A 15,264-nucleotide genomic window follows, 5' to 3' on the forward strand; every position below is an offset into this window, starting at 1 on the left:
GTGTGCGTGCCTGTATGTGTGTGTGTGCGAGCGTGTGTGCCTGCGTGTGTGTGCGCGAGCGTGCACGTGCGTGTGTGCCTGTGTGTGTGCGCTTGTTTGTGTGCCTGCATGTGTGTGTGTGCATGTGTGTGCGAGCGTGTGTGCCTGCGTGTGTTTCTGTGTGTCTGTCTCTCCATCTGTGTTGGAAAGGGGCCCACCGTGAGGACAGTTTTGACTTGGTTGGTTGTATGGGGAAACCATTTAGGGGCATGAGTGGAACATAGAAATCACCCCAGTCCAACCATTTCATTTTCCCTAGGAAGGAAGGGGCCTGGAGGGGTTAAGTGACGGGCCTGAAGTCCTCTGGGAGGGTAGTGGAGGCTAGAAGAGTGGGTCTAAAAGCCCAGGCCCGCCAGTTCCATGTCCAGGAAAGCAGCTCCGTGTCATTGCGCACTTGCTACGTGCCGGAGACTACCCCACTGCCCGCATGCATCCTTTTTTCTTTTTTTAATTTTTGAAGATTTTATTTTTAAATAATGGCTACACCCAACTTAAAACCCCTAGATCAGGAGTCACAGACTGTACCGACCGATCCAGCCAGGCGCTCCCCGCATGCATCCTTTGACTTATCTTCTCTGCTTCCATCTACAGTAGGACTTTCGGCATCCTTACTTTGGAGATGAGAAAACCGATGCTCAGAGAGACAGTGACCTTGCCAAGATCACCCAGCTAGCACATAGTAGGACACCCAGCTAGCACATAGTAGGACTGGGATTCGATGCCCGGTCCTGCATCCCTGGGGCCTGTTCTTTGTGACGACAGTGTTCCGTGAGGCCCTTTCAGCTGCTTCTGTCCGTTCTCCACGTCTGCCGTAATCTCTGGACCCCTTGGAAACGCTTTGTGTCTATCAGGAGTGGCTTCCCAAGACCACACAGCTCTGGGGCCCACGGGTGGGTACACGGCCGTGTCTCACTGTGTGGTCTGTGTCCTGCAGGGGAGTCCAGATAGGCCTTGTTCAAAGCAGGAGCCGCCAGACTTTCCAGCAGTGCGAGTTCGGTGTGTACGCTCTCTTGCTCTTACTCACAGCGGCCGGCCCTCCCCTTGTCACCATGGATCCTCCGAGAAACTCACTGGGCCCTTGGAGGCCGCAGGCCCCGCCATCACAGGAGGCAAGGAGTGTCCAGTATGGTGGCTCAGGGTTTGTTCAGAGTGGATTGCAGGGGGTTGGGGTAGACTTGGGTGTGACATGGACCCGGATTCAAGTACTGGCCCAGCCATTGTTTATCTTTGTGAGCTTGGGCAGGTTCCTTGACTCTACTTCTCAGATGATTCAGCAGTCCAAGGGACATGAGATGCCCTACCTCCTCAATGAGGAGTACATAGAATAAAGTCCAGAACAATGTGTGCCCATGACTCAGTAAAAGCACCCCTCTCAGGAGCATTTAAATATCTCCCCCATGTCCTACATCTTTCTCCTCACTCCCAAGTTTAGGAGAAGATTCCAGAGGTGTGCAGACCCATGGCCTCACTTCGGGAGGCAGGACTGTGGTGCCGTGTGTGGGGTTCTGGGATGTGTGTGTGAAGTCTGTTCATAAAAATGCAGAGCTGTACACGGTGTTCAGGATTCTTGGAAACGCCCCTGAGTGGAAATAGCATTTGGTGATTTCTTGGCATGCGCTGCAGGTGTTAGATAAATGAGCTCGGATGTGACATTTGAGTCAGCACTCTATGCAGCTTGAACACTTGCTGCATGCCATTCAGCCTGGTGGAAGCAGGAAATGTTTCCACACAAACGTGACCCTGGCCATGGAAAGTTAGTGCTTTTGTGCAAAGAGGTTGTGTGCCTCTTGATAGCTGTCTAGGCTTTTTTTTTTTTAAGTGGGGGAGGGGCAGAGGGAGAGGGAGAGAATCTCAAGCAGGCTCCACACCCAGCATGGAAGCTGACGTGGGGCTCGATCTCACAACCCCGAGATCATTACCTGAGCTGAAACCAAAAGCTGGACGCTTAACCGACTGAGGCGCCCCCAGCTGCCCAGATTTTTACTTAAGCAGTTTACATTGTACCTGGAAGGAAGATCCTGGTGCCACAGCCTCTCTAGACTCAGGAATTTACTCTTCTTTCCTGTAGGTCTGTACTCCAAGGGCGGAGGGGAGTGGGGAGAACAGGGGAAGAGGTCCAGGCCTGATTCCCTGCCCACCACATCGCAGCTGTGTGGCCCGGCCACCCTGTCTCTGTCAGTGCCTCTGGTGCCCCATCTGTAAAATGGGAATGGGAGGGCCTGCCTGCGGTACCAGCAGACGCAGTGCTCGGTACCTCGGTGCTACCGGGGGGGTAGCCCGTGTTCTAATGCTGAGATTTGGGGGGGAGGGGCGGACCTAGTCTAGTAGATATGAACAGGGCTGGGATTTTTGCATAGTTTGAGGAATGGTTTGATAATAGGAGCTACCAGGGAAGCCGAGCTGCCTCCAAAAGTCACGCATGTTCTGAGTCAGAGTGCTGGAGCAGTAACTGGCTACCACATGCTGAGAAAGGGCCCTCTCGGCCCAAGTGGGAGGGAGGCCGTACCTGACAACAGGGAGGTCCTTCCACCCGGGGCGGGGGGGTAAGCAGCGGCCGACTATCTGGATGAGAAAAGCAATGAAAGCTATATGGAGGGGACCTACCCCCCCCTTTGAAAAGTTTTCAGCTTGGTCTCTTCATGAAACCTGGCAGTGGGGCCACGCCGGGGGCCGGTACATTGAGGTGCTCATATCTGAGCTGAATGGATGGTTGGTAATGTGTTGGGGAAAGTCACCCTTCTAAGAGAGGGGATGCTCCAGTTCCTCTTCATTAGCCGCCTTAAATACAGTAGGAGGAGGCGAAGTCTTGGAGGTGGAAGCAGACGTATTTCTGGGCTCCTAGGAGATAGAGGGGCCGGGGGCAGAGGGAAGATTGGACGGGGGTAGTGAAGACGAGAGAAGCTGGGGCCGGGGGTGAGACCTTACCTGTGCTTGGGCAGATGAACAGGAGTGGGGTGGAGGGAGGGCTCTGTGACCAAGAGGTCCTTGGTCCAGAAGCAGAGGGCTAAGCTGTGGTCTGTCCTCACCCCATCTTCCCACCAAAGTGTGTCAGCCACCTCAGCTTTTGTACAGGGACCAAATCTGGACACTATTTGAACTTAGTACATTGTTAGCTAAAAATGCTGCCTTTCTTCTTTCTTAGTATCCGGTGGAAATCAGGAAGTATGAGTATGACCCAAATTTTGCAATTCGTGGACTTCATTATGATGTGCAGCGGGTAGGTTTCATCGTCCTGTTTTTCTACAGTTTAATGGTGTTTGGGAATAATGTACTCTCGGTGCTTTTCTTTGCTGGACACAGAAGTTGATTTTAAATTCTATTCCTTGGGGCTGCAGAACTGAATTACTAAAAAACATCTTTGGATAAAGTCTTCTGCAAAAGACTATTAGAAAAAAATGAATGCATTTAGCTATTTGGAAGATACTCTTTATTTCTAGAAGTCGTTTTTGGTGTTTTGAGGAGTCAATTGTCATATTTTTGCACATCAGTCATTTCCTTAACAGACTGCACAGTGCTTTTTTTTTTTTTAAGATTTTATTTATTGAGAGAGCAAGCGAGTGAGAGAGGGAGAGGATGAGCAAGGGGGGAGTGGGAGAGGGAGAAGCAGACTCCCCACTGAGCAGGGAGCTTGATATGGGGCTGGATCCCAGGACCTTGAGATCATGACCTGAGCCAAAGGCAGATGCTTAACCGACTGAGCCACCCAGGTGCCCCCACAGTGCTCTAATCAACAGGCAAACCTGTTGGACACATACAGTGTGCTTCTTTGCCACATCAGCCTGGTGCTGATAGGGTTTGTAATGACACCTGAAATTCTCATTAAATATGCAGCTTGCTGTGCATTCTTCACCTGTGTGTGTGTATGTGTTTATGTTTTTGAAGGCAGTATTGATGAAGATTGATGCTTTTCATTACATCCAGTTGGGAACTGTCTACAGGTAAGAATAAGAGGAGGTAAACTTAATTCACTCATTGTAACGAAGTGGCTTTGGGTGACAGACCTAAGACCCATTGACTGCTTAGTTATGAAGAGTTGTAGTGTGTGTATTTGTGATTTATTCACTGTTCATTCAAGAACATTTATTGGGGCCTGTTATGCCAGACCCGAAGGGTTTGGCTTACACGGATGCCCCAAGGAGCTTGGAGTGTAGATTGGAAGCCACATAAATTAATCAGACTGCAGTCCGTAGGGATCAAGGTGATGATGGTGTTTAGGCCATTAGGGGGCGCTCTGGGGAGGTTCTAGGAGAGGACGGGCTCTCTAGAGGTGCCCGTCTGCCGCTGAGTGAGGGTCCTGGAGCCGAGGTTTTGGGTGGGGAGGGAGGCTGGGGTGAGGCAGCGGATTCTTGTTCCCACCATGGCAGTTGAGTAGTTCGGATATTAAGACCCCCCTCCCATTTATTAGAATTAGTAGAAGCACTTAGCTCAGTCCAAAATCTTTGTCACTTTGAAAATGAAGGATTTTGCCTTTTCTAATCCTTGAATTTGGGGGAGGATTTAGGAGTATGGTCATTATACCTTAAAAAAAGAGATGTGCCTATCTTAGGTTCTTCTTTCACAAACTCTTTATTAAAATTAATGTTTTTTTATCCAAGTTAAACATGCACACAGTTCCGATCATATAGTGCCGAGAGCGTCGTGGCGGGCTGCAGTAACCCTCTGTCCTCCTCCCCACCCAAGCCCTTTACACTCTTCATTTTTTTCTTCACATTTTTCTTCCTATCTCTTTTTCCTTTTTTTTTTTTTTTAAAGATTTTTAATTTATTTATTTGACAGAGAGATAGAGAGCTCAAGGAGGCAGAGCGGCAGGCAGAGGGAGAGGGAGAAGCACCCCAGGTGCCCCTTTTCTTTCTGTTTCTAAATAATGTGCTCATACTTCTGTTTCCTAATTTATTAATTCTGGACGTTGTCTCTGCCATGGGACAGGACTTGGTGCACGCACAAGCCCCCGCTTCTCTGGGCTCGTTCTTCGAGCCTCGTGCGGATCTGTGTCTGCGTGTTTCTCCATCCTTGGTCGTTGTTTGCATCCTGACTCTGCAAGTCATGTTCCCTCTTACGCCATTTCGTGCACTGTGACTGCTTTCTTCTGTGTACAGTGCTTGCTTTTTCTTAGATTTAATAATAACATCACTTTTTATCTGCTTTGTTTTCTGTAGAGGTGTCCCTAGTTTTTTCTAAATCCTCCATCACCAATATCATCCATGTATTTATTTCCCAACAATTCAAATGTTTTAGATATCTTATCAGTTACTTTTGTGTTTAATTGACTACCCCTTCTGCTCTGACCTTCTCTGATGGCTCATCCTGGGGCTTGGGTTTGCCTCTCTCTCTGTTCCCTGATGCCCATCTTTTCCTCTCTTTGGCTTTACTCCCTCATTCTGCTTTAGCATATCCTCCAGGAGCTCCCCGGTGCCTCGCAGAGCTGAGCCTTTCTGGGGGCTCTGGCCGCTGATCAGTTCTTCGCGTTGGTGTCCCCATGCAGGACCCTATTCTCAGCTTCCTAAGCCAGGAGCCTCCTTTTCATCTGCTATTTGTCTTCCACGAACATGTTGAAATGTCTACTGATGTCTTTGCTCTCATATCCTTTTACTTTTTGAGTAGTTTATTCTTTTTTTTTTTTTTTGAGAGAGAGAATGTGCATGTGCAAGTGGGGTGGGGAACAGCAGAGGGAGAGAGAGAGAGAGAATCCCAAGCAGGCTCCACACCCAGCACGGAACCCATGAGGGTCTGAGTCTCATGACCCTGAGATCATGACCTGAGCTGAAATCAAGAGTCAGGTGCTTAACTGACCGAGCACTCTAGGTGCCGCTGAGTAGTTTATTCTTTTGCTATCATTTTAATGGTGTTTCAGGAGGGAGAAGAGATGCTGGTGTTGATGAAAATAATAGTAGTAATAATAAATAGCAACGAGCAAATACGAAGTCTTGCTACAGCACAGACACTGTCATAAGGTTTTATTTGGGTTCACTTATTTGATCCTTGAAATAACCTTATGAGGTAGGTACTACTGGTATTAGTCCCAGAGATGTTAAGTGACTTGTCCAAGGCCACACAGAAGTGGAATTCAGACCCAGCTTGTCTGGCTCTGAGCCTGTGCCTTTGACCTATATGCAGCATGGTTTTCGTGAACGGATTAGGTTAAGGAAATCCTTCACCAGATCTTTCGAATCTGTCCCTCCGTCTCTGTTCCTGCCATCAGCTCCCTGGCTCAGAAACTTAATCCTTTTCTCTTGGGCTCTTGTAGTTTTCTGCAGTGTGGTCTGTCCTGGACATTGTTGCTGGACTGATTCATCTAAAGCATTGCCCTCAACAGTCTCTCCTCTGAAATCCTGGCTAGCTCCCACTGCCTGGAGAATGGAGCCCAAACCTCTTAGGTTTTCCACCAGCCTTCTCTAAACCCGTATCCTACTCTTCTTCCACACACAGCTCTTTCACCTCCTGATTAGTTACGACTCTTGGTTACAAGTGACTGAAACCCAACTCAGACTGGGTTAACCAGAAACACAACATTAGCTCACCTGTTGTGCAATCCAAGGGACAGTGCCAGTTGCAGGCGTGGCTGGCTCCAGGGGCCAAATTGATGTTGTCAGAACTCTTTCTATCTGTTGGCTCTCTCCCTCTGGGTTTGCTCCAAGCAGGTCCCTGCACATGGAGACCCCTGGTGACACCCCTGGCCCCAGGTCAACAGGAACAGGGGACGGTCTCTTCCCAGCAGTTACAGCCAGTCTTGGCGTGCATGAGGCAGGTGCATGTAGCACGTATATTCCTCTCCTCCGAGGTCTCCTTTCCTGCTGCTCACTATCTGCTCATGCTGGTGTGTTCTACCAGGGTGCAGTTTTCCTTCCTCGCTGCTTCTTGAAATCTCATCCACCCTTCCTTCAAGGCTGACTGGTGCTGAGGCCTCACCCCCCGCCCCCCTCAGCCCGACATGGTCTTTCCTTCTTCTTCTCAGACCACGTAGTCCTACAGCTCCTAACTGCCTTGTTTCTTCTTCTGTAGGTCAGTTGTCCACCATGTTAGGGAGTATGGAGAGGGCTAGGCGGGAGAAGCCAGCCGAGGCATTTGAAGGAGAGGGAGCGTCGGGTTTAGGTCCTGGGAAGGTCGCTGTGGCCGCAGCGCTCAGGGATGTGGTGGGCTGAGGCAGCATGGGTGTGTGTGTGGGCTCCGGAGTCACACTTCCTCAGCGTGGGCCCTGCCTCACCGCTTTCGTGTGTGTGGCCTTGAGCCACTTCTTGACCATCTCAAAGCCTTGGTTTGTTCCTCTGTAGAATTGGCGTGATTCCCCTGGCTGCCCCAGGGGTGCTTGTCGGGTAGACCAGAGTGTGCCCCAGGCAGTAGAGACACGAAGAGTGTCCCTGCTCTTGCCTTTCCCTGAAAAGGGGAAAGGCCTTGGCAGGGCAGAATGCCCCCTCCTCAGCCTTGCCCATTTCTGAGACCTGCCGTGGGTCCCCAGCTCCTATATCAGGTTGAGTTTTGTGTTGTGGGCTGTGGGAGCGAATGCCACAGGCCAGAGGGGGAGGCAGACTGGCTCTCACTACAGTCCCATTTGGTACCCACAGTTCAGGTTCTGGCTAGGGACCTGGGGAAAAGCTACGCTTGTTCTCATCACAGGTACACCAGCAAAGCTTTGCTAGCGCTTGCCACGTACTCTTCTGTATATAGTAGCTCATCTGATCTTCTCAGCTATGCCAGGAGGCAGACACTATTATTGTTCCCCATTTTATTTTTTTATTTTATTATTATTTTTTATTTATTTATTATTATTATTTTTTAAGATTTTATTTATTTGCGAGAGAGAGCGAATGAGAGACAGAGCACGTGAGAGGGGAGAGGGTCAGAGGGAGAAGCAGACTCCCCGCCGAGCAGGGAGCCCGATGTGGGACTCGATCCCGGGACTCCAGGATCATGACCTGAGCCGAAGGCAGTCGCTTAACCGACTGAGCCACCCAGGCGCCCTATTGTTCCCCATTTTAAAAATGACACTGAGACCCGAAGAGGTTCTGTTGCTTGTCCAGGTGATATCCCTACTAATTAAGGAAGCTGAACCCCGGGCAGACACTTGCGGATCTGTGCTCCTAACCTTTATATTTCTCACAACCTCACGGGGCCACATCAAGTAGTTTGCATTCTGATCCTCGCGCTGGTTGAGGCTGCCCCCGGGTGCGGCTGGCCGTGCCCCGGAGCCTGTGGCCGCCGGCCTGTGGACTGCTGTCCCTGCCGGAGCCGCCTCCTGCCGAATCCGGCTCGCTGCAGCCGACTCATCTCACCGCTGCTTCTGAGCTGACGTTCAGTAGTTACTGGGGCAGCTTGGGAGGCTGTGAACCTGGCAGGGCCTAGTGTGGGAGCAGGAAAATGACTCACCCAGCAGAGTTCTTTCATTTTTTTATAATTTCTTTCTAAGTGTTAGAGTCTTAGGCAGGTGCACACCTGAGCAGGAGCTCTGCCTCAAGGTCACCGCCCAGAATGATCGGCTGAATGATAAAGGGAAGTGCAAGGCCTCCTTTGTTTTCACAGGCTGCAAGTTGTAGCAAGTTAATGAAGATGTGGGCAAAATACTAATGAATCCCCTTGGGTATTTTTGAAAGTTATATGAGGGCGGAGAACAGAGGAAAGAGGCTGAAATTATATTTTCATTACACTTACATATCAAACATAAATTATATTTTATATTTGTGGTTTTATAAGCAGCCGGTTCGTATTAGTAACTGAGACTCTCAGGGCATTATTCATACTCATACTGTAGGTAGCACTGGGTGGACTTCCCATCATCCATTCTGTGGTCTCCTCACCACTGATGCCTTGTTTCCCAAGCACCTTCCCCACAGAAGCGGCTGGGGAACCGACGTTCTTCTTCGTGACCCTCTAGAGGGGGCAGTGCTAGGTGAGAAAATATGAGAGCATTAAATCCCTGGTGAGAGCACCTGCTCAGAGCGCTGGCGACGGAGGCGGCAGAGGTGAAAGCCAGGTTGCTCTTCGCTCTGACTCCAAAATTTATTTTCCTCTTTGTGGAGAAGCTGGATTCGTTTGCAGATTCTGCCGTGGCTCCCGGAGGCAGGCAGTTGGCAGATGTTACCCTGGCTTTTTATAGATGAGGAAACTGGCCTTGACTGTCACGTCTCATTTGGGGTCATCCCTCTCGGAGATGGCACCCAGGCTTCCTGCCTTGTGTCACAGGGTTTAGTCCACCCGAGCCTCATGTGTGGCCTTTCCTGTCTCAGTGCTGACCTTTTTAGGAGTGAGTATCAGAGGGCAGGAGGATGATAGAGACAAAGCTAGCCTTTCCGTCCCTAATCTATTAAAAACATAAAACATGAAAACGGAAACCTAAACCCACCCCCAAAGCAAACCCTACTCCCAAAGCAAAGGAAGGCCTTGTACCTTGTACCTTGTACCTGTGTGACATTAGTGATTGAGGAGCCTGGGCCCCTAGAGCCAGAAAGCCTGGGGTCTGGTCATGTCCCACGACTTCCTACTTTGGTGACCTCGGGTAAGATACGTGACCTTTCTGGGCCTCAGTTGCCTCTGCTGGGAAATGGGAAAATGTTAGTGCTTCCCTCCTAGGATTGCTGAGAAGTAAGTGAATGACCGTGTGGAGTTCACACCTGCCCGCTTTAGTACGTGTTATTTTTCCTGCCCTTATTACCCACAGAATGCTGCTGGTGGTGGTGGTGGTGGTGGTGGTAGGAGTAGTAGCTTCTTGCCTGTCACTGGTAGCAGTTACCCGTGGCACATCTCACCTCCTTGTGACATTGGCGTCTTGCCCCGGGGCTGAAAAATCCCAGCAGTTGCCAGAGGTCTGAAGTCACTGCTCTCACTAGTTGAGTCTAACTGCACTACCTGTGATTTTTCCAGAGGCCTCAGTGTTGTCCCTGATGAAGAAGTCATTGAAATGTATGAGGGGTCCCACGTGCCCCTGGAACAGATGAGCGACTTTTATGGAAAGGTAATGAGAGATTATTTATTTAAAGCAGCTTGTCAACAGACATGTCCTGGTAGATTTAGGATCTCTCTGAGTGCTCCTGTGGAACTGACAAGGGCATTTGGGACTGTTTTGAGAGGCCCTGGATTTGGCTAGTATGTTGGCATCTCTCCTAGGCCCTTCATGGTTCCACTTTTTTAGCTCTTTCCTCCCTATCTGATGAAGGTTCTTTATACCTTCCTTGCACCCGTCCCTGTCTACAACCCCCCACCCCAGGCATGTCCCCACTTTCTGGATGAAGTCAGGGCAGCTGTGGTTGCCTTCCCTGAGATCGAGGACAGCAGGTCACCCTGTGGTTGGAGGGAAGCCTCTGCTTCTCTGACTTTTGTGGTTCTCTTTGCTTTCTGAATTTTTGCTCGTCTTATTAGGTGCACTCTTATTTGCACTGTCAAAATGCACTGGAAGATGCCCGGTCAGCTGGTAAACTTAGGCTTACTAATTGCAGGCATTCAGAGAAAGGCTCTTTTTCAGGCTCACATATGGCTGTGTGGGGGCACTCACATTCAGGAGAGTTATGTGGCTTTTTATGCCATTCCATGGGCAGTAAGTAGTCTACTTGCCGGCTTTCCTCTGTGTTTGATGGGAGAGTGTGAGCTGGAAGTTAGAGCTCACAGGAGCATGAAAAAGTGGTTAGATTTTTTGGGGGCGGAAATCAGGACATTTCCTTGGATTTCCCAGTTATGCGTAGAGTACATCATCAGCTGTGCCAGGAACGATAAGAAATAAGGCGAATGCTTCTACTTTGTTATTGTTAGAATTGTCCTTTTCTTGGGGAGAGGGATCCAGATGTTGATGACCAGAATCCCCCCGGGTAAATGTCAAGTCTGGCTCTGCTGTGGTGTTGGTCTCTGTTTCTGACGCTCTCCTCCCTGCCTGCAGAGTTCTCATGGAAACACCATGAAGCAGTTCATGGACATCTTCTCCCTGCCGGAGATGTCCCTCCTCTCCTGTGTGAATGAATACTTCCTTAAGAACAACATTGACTATGAACCTGTCCATCTGTACAAAGATGTCAAGGTGAGAGGCGGTGGTCCATGTCTCCCAGAGGGTTTTAGCAGAAGGGACAGCATCGTTAGCCTCCTTGGGTTAGGTATTTGAAATAGTCCTTTGCCTGGGATCTCTTTTATTTATGGTTTTACCCTGAAAATTATTAAGAAAGATCTTATGTTAAGAAGATCTGCAAGAAGCTGGAAATCAATTAAGGAAGAAGGCGCTCATACTGTTATCTGGATTTCTAATTCTTCCTGACCAAAGGCCAGGGGCAGTGCATCTGGTCAGAGGGGTGGGTGGTGGCTGAGGTCTAGCCTGACCCAGCTCACCCCTGAGCCTGCCTGCAGAGGGGGTGACTTCACACGCAGGCTGCAGCCCATGCAACTGCAGTTGCCCAGAGCGGGCCTCTCTCTTGTACGCGGAGGTTCCATGTAGGCCTTCCCAGCCCTGCAAAAGCTGTGTGAAAACCCAGTTGGAGAGGGTTATAGACAGCTGTGAAACTTACATGCAAATATACGTACATCATTTATGTAGCTTTGTATTTATATATGTTGATTTATGTTCGCATGTGTTTATATATATTCTTTAAGCTTTCTGAACTTTTTTCAGTACTTAAAAATATGTTCATGTATTAACATATACATATACCATATACATATGTTTATAAGTATGTATTTCTATGTATATATTTATATATGTAATATATATTTAATAAGCACTAATATTTTTAAGAGATCTGTATTTATGTACTACAATGTTTTTATTATATCCTTATGACTAATTTTAAATTTCGACTGCTTTAAATCATGGGTTTTAGGAAGATGAAGAATGAATTCTAGTTTCTCAGTATTAGTCTGGTATGATTTGAACTAAAGTTAAATATTTAGTTTCTGTTCTCCTTTTTATGTGCACAAATGCTTTAAGAATTTTAAGTATCACTTGTAGTAAAAGATAAATAAAAGAACCACTTGTAGTTATATAACCCTTGCAGTCATGAGGAGAGATGTTTATCTGATACCACCAATGGAGAGCCCTGAGGTATATTCCAGGCACTGTTTTTCTGAGTGCTTTCTGCACATTAACTCATTAAATCCTCACAACCATGCCTGGAGGTAGGTACTATTATTACTCTCATTTTACAGATAAAGAAACTGAGGCACAAAGAGGTTGAGTCACTTGCCCAGAGTCACACAGCTAGTAATGGCAGAGCCTAGATTTCTAGCCAGGAAGTTTGGCTTCGGCTTGCTCTGAATCCCTGCCTTCTGCCGATGTGAAGCCTGTGCTGGAAGGTGGCCGAGGTTGAGTTTGTAGTCCAGAGGCGCTCACTCTTGATAGAAATCTCCTACCAGTTTTCTAAGGCTTATGGCCCAGTTTTGCCTGCAGCCCAGTCCCCTGCTGTAGGCTCCAGAAAGTTTCCGTGTGCCTCCAGGAGAGCCACCTCTATGGTGGACCTGCTTAGTGCCCCCTGAGAGTGGGGCTGCACTCTGACACCTGCCAGGCATCAGGCCGCCACAGCCTGTGGCCTGTGAGGGGCTCGTGGCCTCCTCTTCCTGGTGTCTGCCTGAGTTAGCATCTCACTGACCGCTCCTCGCCTCGCTGAATGGAAGAGCTTGTCATTGGTCTCAGCCTCTTTCTCTGGAGTAGAGAACCTGTCTTGGGGTCTAGGGAGGGGTGCAAAGATGAAAAAAGCAATAATTCCCTTTGTCCAGATGCCCTGGAATTGTCTGTTCATGATACTGCATAGAAATTTCCATTTACCATGTGGAATTTTATTCAGAATTGTTCACACAAGTTATGTCCCCCCAGTGACCCTTCTGAAAACTGCCACTGTTGCCATGGAAACCTAAGTGTTGGTCGCCTGTGTGAAATGGCCCAGCACTGGGATTTCATTTGGTGCTCGGACGGCCAGGCCTCTGAAGGCGGACATCGTTGCAAATGCCGTTCCGCTCGTCCTGTCGCGCAGGCTGTCTCACTGACCCCATCACTGATTGGAAACCTCTCTTTCGACAGGATTCAATTCGAGATGTGCACATCAAAGGAATCATGTACAGCGCGATCGAAGCAGATATTGGTACGTGGGCAGCATTATCGCGAGGGCCGCTTCAGCCCGTCCCTTTGCCGGGCCACGAGCCGGCCGTTATTTTCATTCTTGGTGCCGAGCCGGCGCCCAGTACCTCTTCCCAGTGCAGCGTGAGGACCTTGCTTCCTCGCACCTCAGACGTCTCCCTCCCCTTTGTCTCAGACCTCCACCTAATCCTGACCCAAAAAGATAGGCGCTGGCTGTGGCAGGCAGGCATCTAGTATGTTCCCTTAGACCGAGGGGGTGGAGTCTTGGTTCCTGCTGGACCAGGTACTGCTAGGCCAGCCTGAACCACGCTTCCTTAAGACTTGCCTTCTCCCAAGGGCCCCGGACGCACTGGACCCACAGGTTTAGGGAGCCCTTGCAGACTGACTGACCTCATGCTGAATCCGTGTGTGAATTTGTCTCTCGCTCTTAGAAAAGTACATCTGCTATGCCGAGCAGACCCGGGCAGTGCTGGCCAAACTGGCTGATCACGGCAAGAAGATGTTCCTCATCACCAACAGCCCCAGTAGTTTCGTGTAAGTGGCAGTGGGTGTCCCTGCTGGCTTCTGGCTCACGTCTTGTCTGGTATTCCCATTTAAGTTCACAGTTGAAAATTTGAAAGAAAACGTTGCAAAGGTAGTGAATCCGTTTCTTGTTAGACTCACCTGGCTGACCTGTTGTTTCAGGGACAAAGGGATGAAGTATATTGTCGGAAAAGACTGGAGGGACCTTTTTGATGTGGTCATCGTTCAGGCCGAGAAGCCAAACTTCTTTAATGATAAGCGGAGGTGAGCATCTGTCTTTCTGGGAGAACTAGATGGTCATCCTTTGCTGCTGTGAACATTTAAGTCGTGTGACTTGGTGAAGTCTAGTTGGAAAATCAGAAGCGTCTGACATTGTAGCTTTTGATTTTGAGGACGGCTCGCACCTGTTGAGATGGTTCTCACTTCAGCTGGGCCCACTTCAGTCCTGGGGGTCAGGCTCTAAGAAAAAGATAAAAAAAAAAAAAGAAAAAGATTGACAGCAATGAAAAAGCCACACTTAGTATTACATCATAAGTTAGACCCCTTGATGCAGATGCGTTGTGAAGCGTAACAGAACAACAGCAACAGCGGGCCACCTGGTGGGTATTTTGGTACGTACGGCTCTCACTGGTGCATTTAAAATTACAGCTGGATTTTGCAAAGCTCTGCAACACAGGTTTTGTGTCAGATGGAGTAAATCTCTACCAAGACTTACATAGCGTCTTCCTGCCACGCGAAATCGAGGAGCTGGGAAATTTTGGGTTATGACGGTGACTAGGGTGTGCTCTTAGCGTTTGTAGGTGGGGGTCAGGGATCCTAAAATATTTTTTTTAACATTTAAAAATGTTTTATTTTTTAAAAGATTTTATTTATATTGAGAGAGAGAAAGAGAGCATGAGCAGGAGGGAGGGACAGAGAGAGGAAGAAGCAGCTCCTCTGCTGAGCAGGCAGCCTGATGAGGGGCTCGATCCCAGGACCCCAGGATCATGACCTGAGCCAAAGGCAGATGCTTAGCTGACTGAGCCACCCAGGTGCCCCTAAAATGTTTTGCAATGTGTGGAACAGACCTCTTCACCAAGTGTCATCCCCTCCCCCCGCACCCATTTATTTTGTCTTTGTTCTGCATGCACGGGACACCTCCATTCCTCCCTGTGTTATTTATAATGATGAAGATCAGAGACAACCTAAAGGAACATCCATGGGAGGGGGTATTATACAGCCATTAAAAATGATGTATTTGGGGGGCGCCTGGGTGGCTCAGTTGGTTGGGTGACCGATTCTTGATTTTGGCTGAGGTCATGATCTCAGGGTCATGGGATCAAGCCCCGCATCAGGCTCGGTGCTGAGCATGGTTCCTTCTTGGGATCCTCTCTCTCTTTCTCCCTCTTCTCCTCCCTGCATGCGCGTGCCCTCTCTCTCTCTCAAAAAAGAAAAAGATGTATTTGGGAAGAAAAGCAATGAGCATGTTTTATGACTGTTAAAAACATGTATGAAAGGATTTGTAATCACATGGGAGATTGCTCACAACATTAGAGAAAAAGAGATACAAATCAGTATACACAGTGATCCTCATTTGTGTTCATAAAAAAGAGAAAGATAACAGATGCTATCTTTATAGACTCAAAGACACCTACTGAAATGTTAGGTGTTTATACCTGGGCACTGGG

General features: G+C 48.8%; 1 protein-coding gene across 1 annotated transcript in view; it reads left to right on the forward strand.

The window, feature by feature from the left end:
- NT5DC3 (5'-nucleotidase domain containing 3) overlaps positions 1-15,264 on the forward strand; it is a 57,221-nt gene that overhangs the window by 23,158 nt on the left and 18,799 nt on the right. The window contains exons 3-9 of the mRNA XM_034987712.1: positions 3,182-3,256; positions 3,922-3,977; positions 9,892-9,982; positions 10,898-11,035; positions 13,019-13,079; positions 13,507-13,609; positions 13,760-13,861. Coding sequence (XP_034843603.1) covers positions 3,182-3,256; positions 3,922-3,977; positions 9,892-9,982; positions 10,898-11,035; positions 13,019-13,079; positions 13,507-13,609; positions 13,760-13,861 — 626 coding nt within the window. The remainder of the gene's footprint in view (positions 1-3,181; positions 3,257-3,921; positions 3,978-9,891; positions 9,983-10,897; positions 11,036-13,018; positions 13,080-13,506; positions 13,610-13,759; positions 13,862-15,264) is intronic.

Source organism: Mirounga leonina, unplaced genomic scaffold (assembly GCF_011800145.1).
Source record: "Mirounga leonina isolate KUSES-001 unplaced genomic scaffold, KU_Mleo_1.0 Mir_418, whole genome shotgun sequence".
NCBI lineage: Eukaryota > Metazoa > Chordata > Mammalia > Carnivora > Phocidae > Mirounga > Mirounga leonina.